The sequence below is a fragment of the Microplitis demolitor genome, chromosome 7 (assembly GCF_026212275.2).
Source record: "Microplitis demolitor isolate Queensland-Clemson2020A chromosome 7, iyMicDemo2.1a, whole genome shotgun sequence".
In the NCBI taxonomy this organism is placed as follows: Eukaryota; Metazoa; Arthropoda; class Insecta; order Hymenoptera; family Braconidae; genus Microplitis; species Microplitis demolitor.
The window spans coordinates 14464617-14487132 of record NC_068551.1 but is presented as its reverse complement, the minus strand read 5'-3'; the positions used below and the strand labels follow the sequence as shown (position 1 = coordinate 14487132).

Genomic DNA, 22516 nt, shown 5'->3' with positions numbered 1-22516 from the left:
TACGGGTTAAACAAACTGGAATAGTTTAATTATTCTTAATAAAATTGGTATTATAAATGAATCGTCACTTAAATTTAGCAACAATACTTTTTTATAGACAGAAGACTAGATTGTTTTGCTCAACAGCAGTTATAACTATCAGTATTCTTTTTAAGAGTCAGAAGGTCAGATTGTTTTTTAAGATTTCTTCTGCACTACGACATCATATGACGGATTATGAAATATAGAAGACAGGGAACGTGGTATCGGGACTCAATAAATTTGTCGTAACATCTCTATGCAAGACCCTTCTACTAGAGTAGCCTTTAGCGGAGGTGGTTATTTAAAATATCATTTCTGTCACTTAGGCCTTATTACCCGATAGGCCTTATTACCCGCGGGTACCTTATTATACTTTAGACCATTCTAAAATTAATACCTACTCACATCTTGGATCTTATTGCTATTACCTCTTAATGCTTTTGATGAACCTATGTATAACATATATCAAAAGTAAATTGATATTTAAGTTAAAAAAAATAGATGAATACTTCAGAAACATTGATCGAACTGATTTATTTTATTTATTCATCACGGAAAAAAGAAAACAGGAATAATTGCTGTTCGAACGAACATTTATTACATTTTCAAATAGTAACGCAGCGCTTCATAAACGAAACTGTAAAAGTTACAGTTTGGCGCCGCGCAGTAAGTTTTACATTTTAAGTATGAAATATTACAGTTTGAAAATGTATTAAGTTTACTTCCTCACACTATAATATTTGTTGAAAATTATCAAAGTATCATTCGATATGCTTCAAAACTTAAAATTTTTCTCATCAAGTTTTACGTTAAAATTTTTAAAACTTGTTTCTCAAAATAACGATATTGCTATTATAAACTGTAAATTTTACATTTTCAGTTAGTAATATTTGTGTTTATTTTTTTCAACAATAGAGTTTGAATAGTTTGAATAGACACGATTCAATATCACCCTTGATAATTAATTTCAATTGAGAAAATAGATGAGAATAACCTATGGTAACCAAAAATAAAAAAAAAATAAATTATTACCACACTTTCAAATTTCGTTTTGAATTGACAATAATTAAAATTAATATAAAATAAGAAAACAAAAACAAAATTATTAATAAACAAGCGAATTGAATAAAAAATTTATTTACCCGATGAAAAAAGATTTTATATATTTATATAGAGTTATATATGAATTATATACAATTGGATAGAGGTGATGCACATTTAAATAAAATTTTCATATAGTTATATACAATTATACACAATCGTATATAATTCTATATAAAAATGCAGAAAACAATAATAAAATTATATACAAATGTATACATTTGTATACAATTATATATAAATAAGATATAATTATATGTACGATTGTATACAAATAAATAGGACCATTTTTTCTATCCAATTTATATATAGTTTTATACAATTGTATAAAATCTTTTTTGATCGGGTACTTACCAAAAATAATCATTCAACTATTAAAATTCGCAATATTGGAAGACTTTGCAGTGTACTGGACGACACCACGTAGAATAATAACTTCACATGAGACACTCGTGAAACAGAAGACTCTTGTTACTATAACCTCTAATATTGAGGCATGGGTCTTGGCTAAATGCAACGTGCACTCACATATACTATTTCAAAAATATTTACTGAATTTTTATTTTATTTTTACATTTTAAATAGTAAAAGTTCATGATTGCTAAGGCATTGATGATACTTGACAAAGAAATTTTAAAAATTACAGTATGAGATGTAATAGTTCCATTTTCTACATTAAGGTTCATAATTGAATGCCCATACTGTAAATCTTCTCGAACCACTCAACAAATTTTCTTATTTGATACTTTAATTTTTACACAACGGCTGAACATAATTTTTACAGTTTTAAAGAGGAATAAATGAGTTTTAAAGAAACAATCCTTCTGTGAGCAAAAGGTAATAATTATTTTACATTTTGTTATGTACGATTTACATTCTCAAACTGTAAATATTACTGCTTAAATTGCAACTAATTTTTTACAGGATAAAATTTAAAAATTACAGTATACACCTTAACTTTTGTAATTTTTTAAATGACGGGCTGGTTTTTACATTTTACTCTGTAACTATTCCAGTTTCCTTTTTACCGTGATTACAGTATCAAGTATATGATTTAAATAATATATATATCAAAATCAGTGAGAAAAATAAAAAATTTTAATTTTCATATATAACTCAGATATTCGTGTATAATTAGACAAAAAAAACTCTGTATTTAATGTCTTATTCACAGTAGAATCCCGACAGTTCGACGATTCAGGAGCCTTACCTATATTTAAATATTATTGGATCTGACCAAATATGACTACAAATAAACACACATTTTTGGATAAAGTCATAAACTCTTGAATATACGTATATTTGCTTGAATATAAATTATTTTTGTATCTATATACCCACATACATACAGTTGGGTCTGAACAGATATAACTCTATGTACTTATATATGCTGGGATATAAGTATATCTGCTTGGATATAAATCTTTATATCTGCTTATATATAGTTGGATCTGAGCAGATATAACGATATATACTTATAAATGCTTGGCTAAGATCATATCTGCATGGATATCAATTTTTATATCTGCTTATATATAGTTGCATCTCAGCAGATATACTTATATATGCTTGGATATGCGTGTATCTACTTGAATATCAATCTTAATACATCTCTATATCTGCTAATATATGATTAGATCTGAGCAGATATAATTATATATACTTATATCTAGCAAGATCAAATATTTGGATGTATTTGAATATAAACAGATCCAGACATATCTGGCTGGATCCAAACATTTTTTATCGGGTATAGCTAACGTACTTTTTATTATACATAACTTATATAGAATTTCATATAACTATTAATCAATAATTAATAAATTAGATATAAAATTTTGTTGACTAAAAATCTATCATGTATAAGATATAACATTTTGTTGACCAAGATTCTATCGCGTATAAGATTTTTATTACTTGTAGTTCATAGGAAACTCATTCTTCAAGTCAATCTCATAGGTCAACGGGTAGCGGATTAAACTTTCGAGCGCAAGGTCCACGGTTCAAATGCTGCAAACGCCCGAATTTTATTTTTTTCTATTTTAATTTAAATAATTATATATAATTGTATAATATAGTCATACATAATTATATATAATTATATAGGGCCATTTTGTATCTATAATTTTTTTATCCGGATGGGCCTGAACAGACATGAAAATACATGATCAGACCTGATTATGCTTGGCCAGGCATGGTAATTTTTCATGTCTGATCAGGCCTAAAGACTCATGCCTGTTCATGTCTGATCAAGTCTGATCATTTTTCCCCAGGTTGCTTTTTATTGCTGTTAGTAATAATTTACAGATAATTTTATTTTTCAATATTTTCATAATCTGTATCACTTAGTCGGGCAAAGTGGTCTTCTAAAAGAGTATATATTTTGTGATGTTGAAACTTTTGATTTATGCACACACATGCACATACCCATACTTACGCACACACACAAGCGCACACACAATTTATCCTATTTCTTGTATTATAATTTTTACAAACTTGAAGGGTAACAGTTACCATCTTCAATTGTAACTGTTATCATTTTCAATGGTAAACCTAATTATCATTACCACTGAAAAATTTTGTTACTATTTCAGATAGTTAAAATTAAAAATTTTGTATTGTAGATAGTATTATAATTAAATTCTCTCCATGTGGTGATAGATTTTAAAGTTTTTTAAAATTTAAAAAGTCAATTCAAAGATTTGAAATTTTATAACTCGCGTTATTATATCCCTTAACGTTAACATCCTCTAGACAATAAAACATCTCTACGGCAATATTTCTCCGAGAAAATATAAAATAATAAATAACAATAATAAAAACACATTATAATAAATTGTTTGTTTAAGAAAAAAAAGTGATTTACCATTTTTTTATGTTTTATTGCATCAGAGTACAAATTTATGGGATAAGAAAGCTAAATATATTATGTCCCGTATATATGACGTATCCGCAAAATACTAACAATCGGAAGACGAAATTAGTCTAAATTTGACTTTCTCAGAGAAGAAAGTACGACGAGCCCAGGCTTGGCTCAACTATGTAAAACTCCGGACCACGCTTGTAAGCCAGACTTGGCCCAGCCGTGGTAGAAGTCTGGAATAATAACACCGGGCCAGGTCTGGTTGCCAGCTCTGGCCCATGCATCGACAAAACAAATAAATTTAATTTTAAAAAATGTATTATTATTCACCTAACAAAGTTTGTCATTATCAACGTTTAAACTATTTAAGTGAAGTAAATCATGTGAAAACAACGCAGTGAAAATTCTGCTGGGCTCTGGGTGCGAACTGCCGTCCTTCTGATTGCTGGGTCCGAACGGTAGCTACTGAGTGAATCTCCTGATGTTGAACTGATACTTTTATATGATCTACTCATTCATTTTACTACAACGACTCGGTTTTAAAAATATAAAGAGCAATTCAATTAATATTTTTGAGTAAGAAAAAAAAAATAATATGGTATTATTTTTATTATAATAATTACTTATATATAAGTACATAATTTTTTAAATTAAAATTCATTAAACTTAATTGATTATTTAAGAATAACCCAGTTAAATTGTCTTGCTCTACCACTATTATTAAGACAGGGGAACCTTGTCTTGGCCCAAGCTCGGGTAATCATTGTAACGGCCAAGGATAGGTTATCCAGTCCAGGCCCAGGCTCGGAACGATTGGAATGGCCAGGATTGAGTAACTTTTCTGACCCAAGCATGGGCCAATATAGGCGTGCTAAAGCTAAATTGCCCCTCATTCTCCCTTCGTTCAACTCTGGCAGCTCCTGCATGGGTTGGAGGACAAAATTTGACTTAGAAGAACAAAATCCGTAATCATTTTCTAACTTGGAAGTTTATTGTTACACTCTTATTTTTCTTCCCGACAAAAGAGCAAAATACAAGTTTCTACATTGTAAAAGAGCGGTGTTAAAAATGGACTCATTTTAACTCCGCCCAGTGTAAAAATAAAATGACACCGGTGTAGGAGGAGTAATTCACCGGTATTAAAAATACCGGTGTTAAAGTGGGGTAACCGGTGTAAAAACGGAGTAGAACCGGTGTCAAAGCGGGGTAACCGGTGTAAAAGCGGAGTAATTTCGGTGTAAAAGCAGGGTAACCGGTGTAAAAGCGGGGTAAACTGCGTCTGCTTGGAGAATGAACTTTAAAGATTATAAAACACAAAAAATGTCAGCTCATTATGAAAATTAATTAAAAATATCATTTATTAACAACTATAGTGACCGAGTAAGTAAAAATATTCACAAAATAAAACATTTTAACACCCGTAAAGAATATCTACACCGGCGGCGGCGTTATTTTAACACCGGTCTAGAATATTTACACCGGTGACGGCGTTATTTTAACACCGGAGAATTTGTTTTAACACCGGTACAGAATATTTACACCGGCGGCGGCGTTATTTTTACACCGCTTTCGGTGTTGAAATTTAACACCGCTGATTTTAACACCTACACCGCTTGGACTTACCCCGGTGATTTTTTGCAGTGTATGAATAACATTTAACTTAAATGATTTAAGTTTATGTTTCTCAGCTCAAACATATTTTTTCAAACCTCAAGCGCGAAAGTGTTACGTGTGCTCTAGAGTTTGAAAATTTGTTTTGATCATGTTTTCCTTAAAGATACTCTGTTGGAGGTGATAATGTTTTGAGATACAGTCGAAAATTTATTTTTGACTTCGGGAACTGGAATTTTTCATTTATTTCATGTAAGTAATTTTCATTTAAAGTTTATACAACTTCTATAAATACTACATTGTAAAACTCAGGAGTTATCTTGGAGTGAATTTTTTATCTGAATTCATTTTATCACTCAGTGTTCGAGTTTTAAGAAACATATTACTTCGTACGGAGTTAATAGAAAGTTTTTGGCAGTGGAGTAATTTCAGAGTAAATTCGAATTTTATTTTAATCCGTATGTAGTCTGATCAAAGTTTCAATGTTCAAATAAATTTATAATTAATGATCAAAATTTTTTATGTAAAGTCATAAATAAATGATTTATTTAAGTAATAAAAATTTTTACTCCACGTATTTCAGTTCACGAAGTTTTTGAAAGAAAATAATATGAATAAACTCCCTCTAAACTTTACTTTAAGCGGATAAAAAATGAATAAAATTTCATTGCTCCGTATTCATTATGCATTTAATTTACGTTTACTCCTTACATTTTTTACAATCTGTGTATTCATATGAAGATCTGTATTGATATCTTTGAAGAATGTTTTTCTATATTTTTTCACTTTTAATTTTCTTCTTTTCATTATCACTATTGTGATTTCTACACTGTAAAAAAATCGGGGTAAGTCCAGGTGGTGTAGGTGTTCAAATTTTCGGTGTTGAATTTCAACACTGAAAGCGGTGTTAAAAGAACACCGCTGCCGGTGTAAATATTCTTTACTACTGTTAAAAAAATTTTTTGGTGTTAAAATATAGTTTATGTAGTTTCGGAAATTGGATTTTACTTCAAATACAAAAAAAACTATTTCATTATTTTGTATATTCATGATAAAATACACTGCGAAAAATTCGCGGAGCGAATGCGGATTTAATCCGGAGTGAATGCGGAGTGAATGAATTTTTATATAATTATCCACTTCCCTCGGAGTGAAATTCACTCTGGAGAGGAGTTTTGAAAATATTATTAATAAAAAATAACTCCACTAAATAAAATCGAAGTAAAAACTAGCGTATTACATTACTGATTAGCTGATATCCACACACACGCACACACATATTCGGACACACACACGCACAGGCACTCGGAAACACACACACACACACACACGCACGCAAACACACACATGCACGCGCTGTTCAAATGTTAAGAGTAAAATAAAATCGATTTTATTCTCGTCACTCCGAGATCACTCCGTTAAAAAAACTCCCAATTCACTCTGCATGTGGATTGAGTTTTTTTAACTCGGGAACTCCGAGCGGCGGAGTGAATGCGGAGCTAATTCGGATTGAAATTAAATCCAGATTTACTCCGGATTCACTCCAGATTTTGTATAGTGTAGATTTACCAATTTATGGTGAAATCAAAAAAATTTTCATCGATGATGATAACTTAATGATAGTGTTTAAAGTATGGGATACTCTTTGCTATGATTCGAGTCTGTGTGCAAACGAAATTGTTGAAAGTAAAGAATCTAATTATCAAATTGTTAATTTATTATCTTTGAACTCTCTTAGAATGAATCTGTGAAACGTCCTGCAAATCAGTGAATATTCACCGATATTGGAGTACTTTTCACTGATTCATTGTAAGAGAGAGACATGCTTTATACTATGAAAAACATCAGGGTTACGATGAAAATATTTATTATATCGTTCCTAAATATTTAATAATATAAATAACGAAATGTACTATAATTTAAGAATAATATAATATAGAATTGGTAATTAACAGCAATTGAATAGTATATAATATTGTATTGAATAGTTTAATTAATTTAATATTCTATTTTCTTACTTTCCCTCATTTATACCGTTTTTACACCGATTTAACACTGCTACATTATACCACCTACACCGGTGTTATTTAATTTTAACACGCGTGTTAATCGTTTTAAACTAAGCGTGAGCTATCGAAAAGTCAGGGTGATGCAGAAAATTTTCGAAAAATCTACCTTCCATTCTAGCTGCCAGATGGCATTTTTTTTACAGTGTAGGTGTGTTAACTCAATTTGTATATTTGAATTATTAAAAATTAAAAGCATCATCAATTCAATACAACAGATCATATATTTTTTTTTCTACTTCAATATATAATGCTTTTATATAATTGTCCTCTATTAATACTTTATTTTAATAAATTTAAATACCCAGAATAATTTAGTGGTGAAGAATGAAAAAAACTTAAGTGAATATACCAATGTACTATATTAAGCGGATTTATTCTGGTGGTTTTTATGAAAAAAAAAAAAAAATAAAGCAATTACATTTCAAAAAAGAAAAATATGATAAGAAGAGATAACTGACGGTTATAAAATAATACACGAATGAGTGTAAGCAACTATAATGCCCGGAAAGAAGCGAATAAGAGGTTGATATAGAGAGAAAAAGACAGATTTACGCGGAAAAGTAAAATATTCCCCGCCCTGAGCATCATTCAACTCTCGACAAGTGAGAGAGCTTGCGTGAAAACGTCGTACAGCTATTGGGTTAGAAGCTAATATGGCGGTGTCAGTTTGAATGAGGTGGGGCGAATATACGTGATATTAAGGGCTGCACTTTCATTTACTAAGGGTAGTCCGTGTTGCGCCGTTGAATCACGCATTCTTCTGACAGTTACCGCACCGAGTACTCGTGCTTTATCCGAGGGTTGGTTTGTTAATTCTGTTTTCACAATTGTATATTATGACAATATAAAGTTTTATAATAATATAATTACATATTATTATTATTTTATTTACGTGCTAATCAAGGGTGGAATTATAAAAGTTATCTGAAATACTTTTTTACTAATCACGTGGTTTTTATTATCAAATTTGTTTTTTATTTAAAGTGTTCAATGTTTGTTTGTTTGTTTGTTTCATTATAATTGTTATAACAATTTTGATAATATCGATACAAGAAAATATGGCGCAAACTTGTAATCAAAAAAGGAATGTTTACAGCATTGATCAGATTCTAGGCCACGCAAAAGATGAAGGTAATTTATTTTATTCATTTAACTAATTAACTAACTAACTCTTTGAAAAAATTTCCGTTTTTATTTAATATTTTTGATAAAATAAATTGTTATTTTATTAGTTTAACCAGCATTGTATTTTTTTTTAATTTAACATAATTAACAAAAGATAAAAAATAGTTTTATATTAGAGTGATATTAATGTAAATAAATTTGTTTAACATTGTTTGATTTTTTTCTCAACAAATATTTGAACTGAATGTCTTTCCGCAAACTGATATTTCAAAATACATAATCAAATAATTTAAAACAAATTTTATGTTAAAAATACGAAGTTATCATAAATTATATTCAATTCAATTTTATTTGAATAATTATGAAAAAATTAGACAAAATTAATATTTTGGTGTATTTACCAAATTTGTCTTCAATTATTGTAATATTCTATTTATGCATCCTTCTCTAAAGGTATATAGAACAATAGTGTCAAAATAAAAATTAGATAAAGGTATTATATAAGAGTGTAATTAATTTAAAATCTGTAAATGAAAAATAATGGAAATTAGTATTTTTATCATTCCCCCCCCCCCTTATCCCCATTAAATCGTATGATCTCTCAAAAGCAGAGTGTAGCTTTGGTACAACATTTTATAAAAATCAATGAAGTGAGCTTGGACATGAAGTGGGTACCCCATTGTGCTACGTCATAAAAACATTAAAATCTCTCTATTCATAGTGGATTAGCTTCTACATGCCCGCGTGTCTGTTGGCGCGCTCGTGTGAGTGCGATTACCTGATGCTGAATACGTTGGGTTGTGTATATTAGAAGAGGAATATATAGTAATATAAATATATATGTCTATACAAACATCATGGGGATGTTCCGAGACGTGTGTGAGATAGTATAAGTATCTTATCTGCAGACTCAGCATAACATTCTACTAATGTAATGATACCTCATATTATCTTGAATACAGGATTAATATTAGGATCTATCTAATAGGGATATAAATTATTTTAGTTAGTTAAACTAATATTCAATTTTAAATTATTTTTATAATTAATAATTGATTGATCGATATTGTAATTAAGTTTATTAATTTTTAATTATCATGTGAAATTTTTTGTTATATGTAATATGCGACAAATAGTAAAAGACGTTTAGTTTTATAGTTTAGAAACGAGAGATTGTAGAACAATATTTACCAATCGGCAATAACGGTTTTGTTCATGTTGAAACGAAATCGGCAAATATGTGCACGTACATGTGTACTAATATCAGGTTCGAGAGGTCTACAGCATCAGGCGAAAGAGATAATATATATATATATATATATATATATATATATATATATATATATATATATATATATATATATATATATATACATAGAAATGAGGTGGAGAAAAAAATCAGTAGAGGGTTGTCAGTATTCAAGGGGACTATAAAAATAAAATATTTAAGGATTAAAAATTGGCAAATCCGTCGGTCAGACGTCATCGATATATGGATCGTATTGACGATCCAAAATCGCCTCGTTGGGTAACGATTGGGTATCAAGAAGCTTATAAAAAATGAAATAAAAAATAATGTACAGTTGAATTTATAGTTTTTCAATTCACGTGTATCCTATATTCGTTTTAAACTGTATTATGAATATTTATTTTTAATTTTTATTATTTTTTTAAACTCATCTTCCGTAAACTTAAGGATGCTTTTATTTTATTTTTTGTTAATATAAAACTGGATTATTCAAAATAATTATTAAAGTAACAAAAAATATTTGACAATTTATTTTAATTATAGATATTTCAGATCATGCCAATTTATTGGAATCAGTACGTAATGTACGAGGATCTGGAGAATCTGACATACCAGACTTCAAGGAATTACCGACAATATCCGAATTACCGGAAATGAATGATATGGATCGACCTAAAAAAATACGAAGATCTCGTACAACATTTACCACTCATCAACTTCATCAATTGGAGAAAGCATTTGAAAAAACTCAGTACCCTGATGTTAATTATAGAGAAGCGCTTGCATCGAGCTTGGAGCTTTCGGAAGCACGAGTTCAGGTAAGTTTAAATATATATTTAAATTTTAATTCGTTTTTAGTTATCTTCTTATAGTTGTAAAAAAAAAACGGTTTTAAAGCGAACTTACACTGGTGTATTGGTGTTATTTCACGGTGTAGTCATATTGCACACAGTTATAAATTTTGTGTATTTGTGTTGAAGAATTATTTTGCAAATCTTTTGTGTTAATTGACTTTAGCAGAGTATTTATGTTAAATGATCAGAAATTTTGGAATCTAACATATTTCTTGTATTATTCGAAAATTAACACAAAATTTGTATTATTTGGCTAAACACTCCGGGACTCTTGCGCGTTTCTTCATTACTTCATATAACCAAGCAATCGCTTAATGTTGTTGCAGCATGGTCGGCAAAAAAACTTGGATTATAATTGATTTTCAATTGAATGTAAACAACGATAATTTTTATATTTTTATAATCAGGTCCAATAATTTATTAATTTTCATTTCCCCTGAGAAAAATTCATAGCTCTGTTTTTTTTTTTTTAATTCACAGAAAACCGAACTAATTGCTTGCTACACAGTAAAAAAGGATTCATCAAAATCAACACAAAACGAACGATATACACTTGTTTATACGTTATTCTAACTTGTGGTGAGTGTTGAAAAAGTTACACACGTACATGTTAAAAGTAAGAAATTTTCCGAGAATTCTTTCGTAATGATCGAGATCATTTTTAACATATTTTCTATGTTGATTTGACAGTAATATATGAAAAGTTTTACTATCGTATAAAATAACATTTTTGTGTGTTGAATATTCAACACTTTGAATTTTAACATACGCTGTTTTTTACACTTTGACGATTCGTTTTTGACTGTGTACATTGACATAAAGTGTATTAATGTTAGATCAATATACAGTCGACTCTTTGAAAGTGTCCGCTTTCGGGGCTGTAGGGGAATATATTTCCGAAGTCCCCCCACTGTCATACCATTATGCTCGATTTGATCGTAGATTTCATTTGCAGATTCGACTCTCTCTAAGTGTCCGTCTTGAATCTGGCCGCTGTGAGAAACTATTCCTGCTGTATATATATATATATATATATACACATATATATACGTATACAAGCACGATTGTTGCAGGCATATACAGAGGGTTTAAATAAATTAATGACTGTCCAATGGTGGGGGAACGGCTAAACGTTAAAATGAGGGGACATGTTCAGAGCGGCCACATAGAGAGATAAGAGTCGCTACTTGGATTAGTTAGGTTACATGCTTATATATACATTGGTTCATTTTAACACTACTCTCTTAAAGTGAATTAGCGAAATTCACTAGCAAATATGTTTTAAAAAGGAATAAATGGTTTTTAAAGAAAAGAACTTTCTGTGAGCAAGGGGGTAGTAATTAATTGACATTTTACTGTGTTCGATTTACACTTTAAAACTATAAATATTACTGCTTAATTTACAACTAATTTTTTACTGGATAAAATTTAAAAATTACAGTATACATTTTAACGTTTGCAATTTTGAATATGACAGGCTTGTTTCTGTAATTATTCCAGTTTTCTTTTTTCCGTACACTGAGAAAAAATTTCTCTTCGGACAATTAAATTGGTTTTCAGTTCTGTTAAAATAATATTTAATTGGGATAACTAAATTTTATTACGTCAACATAATCTATTTTGTCATTTTTAACGAATGATTTAATAGATGCTATTTAGTTGATGTTAATATTTCTCTTGCTATGATAATAAAATCATTTGGTAAAATTAAGTAAATATTTATTTGATAGACAACTAAATTATGTTGTAGTTTCAACAAACCCAAATATTAAAGCAGAATATCAGTATATTAACTCTAATAAATATTACTTAGACACAAAAAAATATATTCATTTAGAATAAATATATATATTTGTTCGAGGTTAATGAATATATATATAAACCTAACAATTATTGATTTAAAAAATTATGGTGCTAGGCAGCAGTAGCGGGAGTAGTTTGGTGCTCGCCACTAGATCGCGCCCACCACCTGTAGTGTCCCTGGTAAGAAACTTATTTCAGAATTAGTATATTCCTGACTTGAAGCATTTATGGGACAGGTTATCTTCTGAAAATTTAGCAGAGTGACGAGAACCCTTTTTGATAGTAATAAAGGGCTATCTTGCATTACTCTATGACATTAATGTTTAATAGTAATGTTTCCCTGAACAATTTTTGTCATACACTGAGAAAAAAAATACTTTTGTTAAGAACATTTACTTAATACAAGAACATATGTTCTTGATAATTTTCAAGAATATATAATTTTGTCTCAAGAATTCGTAGAATTGAAGGAAATAATTTTTATTTAATTCAAGTAAAGCTATTCTTTTGTTTCCTCATAATATAATATCAAATTCATATAATAACAAAAATAAATTTGATGCTCTTTTCTCAAGAAATTGATAATTAATAATAATAAAATAAATATTTCGAACGGATTTCTTGAACCAAGAAATTCTTGTTTCGAAAATAGCACTTTTTTTTTCTCAGAGTAGTACAAAAAAAGTACGTGTCAAGAAAATAAATTATTTTTGTAAATATGCATTTATTTAATTGTTAAATAAAGATTCTGATATTTAAAAATATTTTTTAATTATTATTAATAATTAACTTATTCTCTAAGGCTCACTAATATATTTCATTATGACAACATTATAAGCTCTACAGGTAATCAATTTGATTTTATGCTTGCTACTTAACGCGTAATTATCTTTACTAAATATTTTGTAGTTTCTGATAATTTGTTTTGTTGTTGGACTATAAAATATTTAGTTAAAACAACCAGATATATGATTGGCAATGAGTAATCAAATCGTTTTGTTGTCATAACTTAAATTTAGTTGTCAGAAGAAAATTCTTTTCTCAGTGCATAGGGGGAGGCCGGGGTGCTACGGCCCCCTGGGACACGGCGGCTCCCCTAAAAAATTTTGTAAAAAATGTTATTTTTTTTCATTTTTGGTCAAATCATAATTCCTCTGATGTTTCAAAGATATGTTAGGCTGATTTGCAATACCTGGCGCATGATGGACAACCTGAAAAAAAATTTGCTACGGAAAAACTTTTTTTTTTCTAAACTAAAATGAATTATAACAATTCATTGATCAAAGCTCTTGTAGGTCAATAGATTGTATTGTGGTTAATATCAAAAAATAAAAATTTCAATAAAACTGGTTTTATCAGCTAAATAAAATTTTTTTTAATAAATTTGAAGTCCATGGGAATAGAAAAGTACGGAAGTAGTACACTGTAAAAAATCCGGAGTGAATTCGGAGTGAAATTAAATCCGAATTCACTCCGCCAATCGTAGTTCCGAAGTTTTAAAAAAAATCACTCCGCATGAGAAGTGAATTGGGAGTTTTTTTTAGCGGAGTGATTGCATAGTGACGCGGATTTTATTTCACTCCTAGTTCACTCCAGCCCGGAGTTTTAACATTTAAATTAATTTATATTAATTAATATTAAACTGTTGAACAGTGTGTGTGTGTGTGTGTGTGTGTTCGGGTGTTCGGGTTTGTGCGGTTTTGTCTGCGAATATGTGCGTGCGTGTGTGTGAATTTGTGTGTGCGTGTGTCCCCGAGTATATGTGTGCGTGTGTGTATGCGTATCAACTGATCAGTAATGTAATACGCGAGTTCTTACTTCGATTGTATTAGGTGTACAAAAAAGTTCTACCCGTTTTTCAAAGATGGAGTTATCTAACAGCTATTTATAGGTTAGCTATAAATACGTATATGTACATGCACAGCTGTTTGTACTCTTTAAATTCATCAAACTTTTAATATATTAATCTTCGATATATATATTTTTTTATTAAGTTAAAAATGGAAGTAAGTAATGAGCATATCCGCCATTGTCTTTTATATGAATTTCATCAAGGAAAAAGTGCTGCTGAAGCTCAAAGAATAATCTGTGCAACTTATGGTGACAGTGTTATTGATGACAGTACTTGTCGAAGATGGTTTCGGAAATTCACAAACGGAGATTTTAATTTAAATGATAAACCACGCTCTGGAAGACCTTCAACAATCAGTGACGAGAAATTGGAAGAATTACTGAATCAAGATTCTGCACAAACAGAACAAGAACTTGCGAAAAAGTTAAACGTTACTCAACAAGCTATTTCTGAAAGATTACATGCGTTAGGTAAGATTCAAAAAGAAGGAAAATGGGTACCTCATGAATTAACTCCAGAACAACGAGAGAGACGAGTTGACACCTGCCTGTCGTTGCTTTCACGACATAAAAAAAAGTTTTTTGTGGAAACTTGTAACAGGGGACGAAAAGTGGGTTTACTATGAGAATCCTAAACGTCGAAAACATTGGGTAGACCCAGGACAACCAACGACATCAACACCAAAACGTAATGTTTTTGGGAAAAAAATATTGCTTTGTATTTGGTGGGATGAGTGGGGCGTGCTATATTATGAGTTACTCAAACCAGGAGAAACCGTTACTGGAGAACGCTACAGTTGTCAATTAAAAAAATTAGCAGATGAAATCAACAGTAAAAGACGATTTGCGCGACAAAAACCTCGACCAGTGATACTGCAGCATGATAACGCCAGGCCTCATAGAAGTTCAATCGTCCACCACACTATAAATGATTTACAGTGGGAAGTTTTACCGCACCCGGCGTATTCACCAGACCTTGCACCGTGTGATTTTCACCTATTCCGTTCATTGCAAAATTACTTGGCTGACAAACACTTACAAAATGAAAACGAAATGCAAAAAACAATGGATGATTTCATTTCGACAAAAGATCAAGCCTTTTATCGCCGTGGGATCCATCAGTTGCCTGAGCGTTGGCAAAGGGTAGTAGATGCTGATGGTGGTTATTTTGATTAAAATTTGTATTTTATTTAAAATTTTTAAATATATTTTTTTTTGACAAAAAACGGGTAGAACTTTTTTGTACACCTAATATTTAGTGGAGTTATATTTTATTGATTCTATTTTTAAAACTCCTCTCCGGAGTGAATTTCACTCCGAGGAAATTAAATTAATAAAAAATTATGTACTCCGTGAAAACTCCCCTTCGGAGTGAATGTCACTCCGAGGGGAGTGAATAATTAAAAATTCCTTCACTCCGCATTCACTCCGCAAATTTTTTAGAGTGTATATTTATGCTTAAAATCTTTTTTTTTCAATAATAAAAAAAAAAAAAAAAAAAAAAAAAAAAAAAATATTTTTCTAGTTTTTTTTTTGGAGAGGGCCGTCGTGTCCCAGAAAAATTTTTTTTTTAAGTTTTGATAAAATCTTAATGGATTTTCTTAAGAAAGGACCAAATTAAGTTGACCTATAGATCTAAAGCCATAAAAAATTATTACCGGCTCAAGGGGGCCGTCGTGCCCCGGTCTCCCTTGTAAATACTCACTAATTTTCACAAATTCAGCTTTAGAGCGTATAAATCTATTAAATTCATACAAAAAAAAAATGTTAACATGACAGATTCTATGGGTTCAATTATTTAATATGAAATATATGTGTTATCGATTAACCCAATTGCAATATCTTGCATTAATATCACAATAATTTAGGTAGACCGTTTGGAACACATCGTTTGTGTTAAATTTAACATAAAATTTCTAACTGTTATTAGTAAATAGTATTCGTTTAATTGATCGGAGTAATATTAAGCTTACAAATTTAATTTTTCTATAAGTTATACCACGTTATCTATTTAATTTATTTTATACATTGCTTTTCTTTACGGTGTTTAGTTGATTCTTAATTAAGGGAATTATTGTTTTTGATATAATTTGTTTCGAAGTTAACAAGAGAACTATGTAAATTTTTCTTTACCTCATTGCTTAGTTTGGAAAAAGAAAAAAGATAACTTTATTATATTAATGGGTTTTTCTGTCAAGAAGAACTATATGGAATAGCGAGAATAAAAGAGAGATGAAGCGAAAAAGATAGAGTAAGAGAGAAAGTATAAGGATTTAAAAGCGCACACTTGGGTATGCTCTTGCTACTCAAGCTCGTTGTCGTCCACTTAACTAATTACCAAGCTATTGTTCAAAATCTTGTCTAGTAATTTTCTTTTGTGTTTCATACAACAATGACTAATTATTATGGTCGATTACAATGATGAAAATTAACTTATAACTATTTAAAAGTGTTTTACTAATTAAATAATGTTAGTAATAAAAAAAATAATAAAAAAAAAAAAAAAAAAAGAAATAATTAACCTAAGTTTAGAGTTGTTGTGGTCTTTTTTTTACCAATTAAAAAAGATTATGTACAAGAAATAATTTTCTTTGTTGTATATATTAATTTTTTTTATACGATTGAATTTAATAAATGCAAAAATAATTCTGAATTTAAATAATATAAAAATGAACCGTTCATAAATTTTTCGAAAATTAATATTTGAATTAAATTTAACATTAAAAGTTTATATTTGGGTAATGCATATATTATTTAATACGTCATTCGTTATTTTAAGATAATATGTGATTATTATAAAAAGGGAAAATAATTATTGATAAAGCCTTGAATTGTGAACTGTATTTATAACTATACTAAACAATACACTAAAAAATTTCGGTGTAAAAATGGACCCGGAGAATTTTACACGGCCGTGTAATGTGAGTAACGGTATAAAATTCTCTCGGTGTAAATTTTTCATCTGTTTAATTTTAACACCATTTCGTGTTACTGGTTGTAATTTTGATTAATGAGCAACAAACGATCATAGAATATTTTTAACTACTTAATTAATAACTTCATTAATTTTATGTATAGATATCAAATAGTATTTTGAACGTTCCAATATTTCTATGATTAATTTTCTTAACGCAAAATTATCATGAATTATACATTTACACTTTTGGCGGTGTAAAAATTTCAAATTCACTCCCTTAAATTTAACACCAGATTTGGTGCAATTTTCACACCTAAATTTTGACACCGAGACATTTACACTACACCGGGTCCAAAAAATTTTTCCAGTGTGAATGGAAAGAAAATTCCACTAAAATTTGCAATGTTAACATCGTAATCGTGATGGACTAGACTTTAATTGGCGTCAATCTTTAAGTGTCTTATTTCAAAGTTTACTATAGTTTTTGTTAAAATTACGATGTAGGTTATATTCTTTACTATTTAACATCGTTATTTTAACGATGACTTTTATTCAAAGTGACAATCTGCAAAAAATTAGTTTTTAGAATATTTTGTAAATTTTTCAAGTTAGTTATCTATTAGAAAAAATATTTAAATCAATGAGTTATATAATGAAAAGTCAAGCGAGCTCCCACATAGAATAAACTAAAATAAGCTATCTTTTTCCGTTGAAAAGTTACATCCAGTTAAATCCGTCAAAAAAAATTTTTTAAAAAATTTCCACAATTTCAAATAACTATTACTTCTAAACTTATTGGCCGAATTAGCTTATCTTCGAACTCACTCAAGGTAATCGTCCATAGAATAAGTACACTGAGTTTCATTAAGATCGGTGTAGAACCGTGGACACTATCGTAGAAGAATGGCGCGTTATATCGTATACTGGATATTCCACTTCAAATCGACCACTTTGGTACTCGACTCCTTTTGATTTTTGGTTGAAAATTTTTTTCTTTTTTCTACCCTATGAGAAACGTTTCTCATAATTTTTTCAAATTTTTTCACTCAACCAAAAAAAAGTTATGAATTTTTGAAAAAAAATAGCTTTTCTTTGAATAGCTATAACTTTTTCAATATTCGACTGACTGGGACGTTTTTTTTTTTTTTCCAAATTTTTGTTTTCAAATGTACTTTTCGAAAAAAAATACAAAAAATTATTGCAACCTATCTTCATTGTTTTTTTTTTTTTAGATTTTTGGAAAAAATCGAAAATTTTTCGATGATTAACATTATTGTTTTTTTTATTTCTTTTTATTATATAAAACTTTGACATTTTCTGCGAATCCATTTAAATTTTTTGTTTTTATTTTTTTTTTTTTTAAATGTAGAAGTTTTCTGAGCACTCTCAAAAATTTTTAGCATGGTGTAATGCGAAATAAGGCGTGGAATGCCCCATATATATAATAATTTTTGTTCCAGCTAAAATTGGTTACTCGATTAGCGTAACTATCTGACACCCAAATAACGCGCTTGTGAGTGAAACAATTAGAAGAGAGTAGAGGATGATGCGAGTAGCGAGTGAATAAGCTCGAGGGAACAGAAAACGTAGAGCATTGAACGTCCGAAGGGTGAACGAGAGAGCGGAGGCTGTTGCGGGTCGCGACAACGGAATGCAGTGTGTGGAGGCAAGCTTTCGCGGGGGATGAAAAGAGATAGAGCATTCCGATTGGCCCATTGTGGTACAGCGAAGCGACAATGCCGGCAATTGGCCGTTGCTCGACAAAACCGCTAAATGATCCGCCAGGCGCAGTGGTGCCACAGCCACTTTATTTCAATCTATCTCCCCTGAAATATCCTGGTTACACTCGATTTCGAATCCGTAATAGCTGGCAAGTTGCTCTCACTATTTTTTTCACATTAATGGACACGTTTCCCAACCCTCGATTCTCGTGCTGTTCAATTCAACCTCAGGCCTACACGATGATACGATAATGGGTGATCGTTCGATGACGTTTTTCCACCAATCATTTCGTTCACTATTATCTTCATTCATTGAATCTAGAAATTATTTTTTATTCTCAATTCCCAGTCTATAATCGTTATAGTTGTCGTATCTAATTCAAGTATAACTGTTTCAAGTACTTTATTATCGAGTTTATCAATATATAGAAATTTGATAATGTTAATTTAATTAAAATTTAATAGTCCGACATCAGACATAATAATCGTTAAGTAAAATACGACATAAAATACTTATTCGATAATATTACTTCAAAGTAAATAATTATCGTACCTTTGTTTAATTGTTTCCAAAAATATTGAGCACAAAATAATTGTATTAAAAGAAAGTGTTGATTTAGAAATATATATATATATATATTTTTGTTAAATTATGTTTCAAATAATTATTTTTATTCATTCACGAATTCATCTTATGATTTAAGAATCTAATATAAAAAAAAATATATTCTTGATCCAAGAAAGTAATTTATTGCGAATTTGCGATAAAGTTGTTTTTTGAATGAAGAATTTACTCTCTTTTTAGAAATTTTATCTAACAAAATATTAACTATCAAATCAAATATTTATTTTTTTTTTTTTTTCGTAATATGTAAATTTTTTTTTCAAAAAAAATAAATGACTACCAAATAGATTATAATTTCTTCAATAAAAAAAAACTTGATTGTTTATTTGCTATAAACTAATTTGTTGGATCAATAAGAAAGTATTTTTTTTTATAAAAATTATTTTCTCTTTCAATGCAATGTTAACGATAAAAATTTTAACTCTCGTACTAAATGAAATTGTTCTAAAAATAATTTGAGGGCTTTTTATTGGAACGTGCATTGTAATACGAAAATGAAAACATTTTTATTGATGCATATTGAATTTATCATCAAGTATAGAAGAGATAGATAAAATTGATATAACAATAGCAACGATTCTGTATGTAAAACTGAGCTGGGTAGTCGCTAAAAAGTCCAGGGCAACTCAAGCAGAAAGTGAAAGCATTTAGTGCAGCGTCGAGGGGGTTGTGTGGCAAGCACGAGAAAGCTGGGGCCCACAGAACTTGGGGAAAGTCACTGGGTGGAAGGGGATTGCTCAGTATAGTACTCCGGCTCGGCGTCCAAAGGAAATCAGGATAATTGTTAACAATTAGCTTAATCAGCCTGGAGAGCAAGCTTTTGTTAGTTGGTCGATATACGTACTCGTTTCTCGTCGAGGTTTTCATGTTCTTTTTTACCCCTTCTGCGGATTACATATATTGTCAGGTATCATAGGAGATGATCCTTTCTCTCTTTAATTTATTATCCCTCTCTTATACTCTCTCTGCAATTTTGCCCCAGGGGATGAATCTAATCCGCAATTTAATTGCTCGTGATATTGTCGATGCCAATGGAATAGACTTAATAAGTTTTAATGAGTTGGTTAAATACCAATATACTATTAAATCTTTATTAATTTATAATTGAAATTAATGCTTGCAGGTGTGGTTTCAAAACCGTCGAGCGAAATGGCGCAAAAAGGAGAAAACAATGGGACGTGATCCAAGTTATATGCACGTTGGTCAAGGTAATATAAATTAAATTATTGAATTGTTATTACACTTTAAAACCAAATGTGTTACAAGTGTATTATTTTAACACACATTAAATGTGTTCCATGTTTAAGACGATAAGTGAAACTACAGTTTTTTGTAGTCAATCAGAACACATTACACGGTATGTGTTACATTTCTATAGATTGCTTACGGCATTTCAATATTTGGCAATTGTGTTAATTTTGACTACACACTTAGTTTAAGAGTGTATTATTTAGTTTTTTTTATTATTAATGATATGTTTGTCATGACGATATAATTAGACAATATTACGATTAACGCCCGTTGACACACCTGCTCGAATAACGATAAATGTCAGGAAGAAAATTATCCAAAGGGTGACACCTTTAATATCTAAAATTAAATTTTTTCCACGTGTTCAGTGACACGACGGATTAAATTTTCTGTATGTGTTTTTGTCTTTAACACTATAGATATCTATCCGAACCTTGCCATTAAAGTGTGCAAAATTGATCAAAATAACATACCTGTGAAAAATGAATCATACATGGCTATGCATGGCCGTATATGGCTCATACATGGAGCATATATGGCTCATACATGGAGCATATATGGCCATGCATAAAGCATATATGGCCATACATGGGCATACATGAAGCATGTATGGTCATACATGGGCATACAAACTTTTTTAATACACTCATACATGGCCATATACAGTCATACAAAACCATGTATGGCCATGTATGATTAATTTTTCGACTATTACAATTACTCATAAACAGGATGTTGCAGTGTTAAAAAAATAGGAAATTTTTTTGATATCACTAACAGCATATTGATGATTATATTTTGCTTTTTCGAAAGTGATTATATTCTTTGAACCTTACGTAGCACAACTAAACTTTGTTGTAACTGTCGGAAGGTCCCGGGTTCGAATCCTACTAAAGCGGGTGCGGTTATTAATAAGTCTAGCGTTTTTTCTTTGAATTACAAATTTCCATTTCGATTAGGAGTTCAATTATTCGCATACCTGATAATCTCTGCGTTGCCAAAATAATTAAAAAAAATTTTTTTTTTTAAATTTAGTTAAAATTTGTATACATAGTCATATATGGCCGTATCAAGCCATGTATAGCCATACATGACCATGTGTAGCCATACTTGGTCATATATGGCCATGTCTGGCCAATTTTCATACATGGGCATGCATGGAGCATTCATACATGGCCATGTATGATTCATTTTTCACGGGTAATATCATGCTATTTTTTAAAAATGTAAATTTTTCTAATATATATAAGTAATTTTATATAATACCGTAAGAAGGACGGTGGCGATGAAAAGGTCTAACTAAGATTAAAAATTTTTTTTTTAACCCTTGTAATAGTAAAAATCAGCATATTTGTGTTATTTCGATACTATTAAGGTGTACAACAGCTCACCTAACATTTTGTTGCAAGTAGTTTGGACGGTATGCGCCTTCCTTTGCTACACGCTGAAAAAAAG

General features: G+C 30.0%; 1 protein-coding gene across 1 annotated transcript; it reads left to right on the top strand.

The window, feature by feature from the left end:
* The first annotated feature begins 8723 nt into the window (after window positions 1-8723).
* LOC103570359 (retinal homeobox protein Rx2-like) lies at window positions 8724-21032 on the top strand. Its single transcript, XM_014442370.2, has 3 exons — window positions 8724-8796; window positions 10583-10857; window positions 20934-21032. The coding sequence occupies exons 1-3, from the start codon at window positions 8724-8726 to the stop codon at window positions 21030-21032; spliced, it is 447 nt and encodes a 148-aa protein (XP_014297856.2).
* Window positions 21033-22516: the final 1484 nt, after the last annotated feature.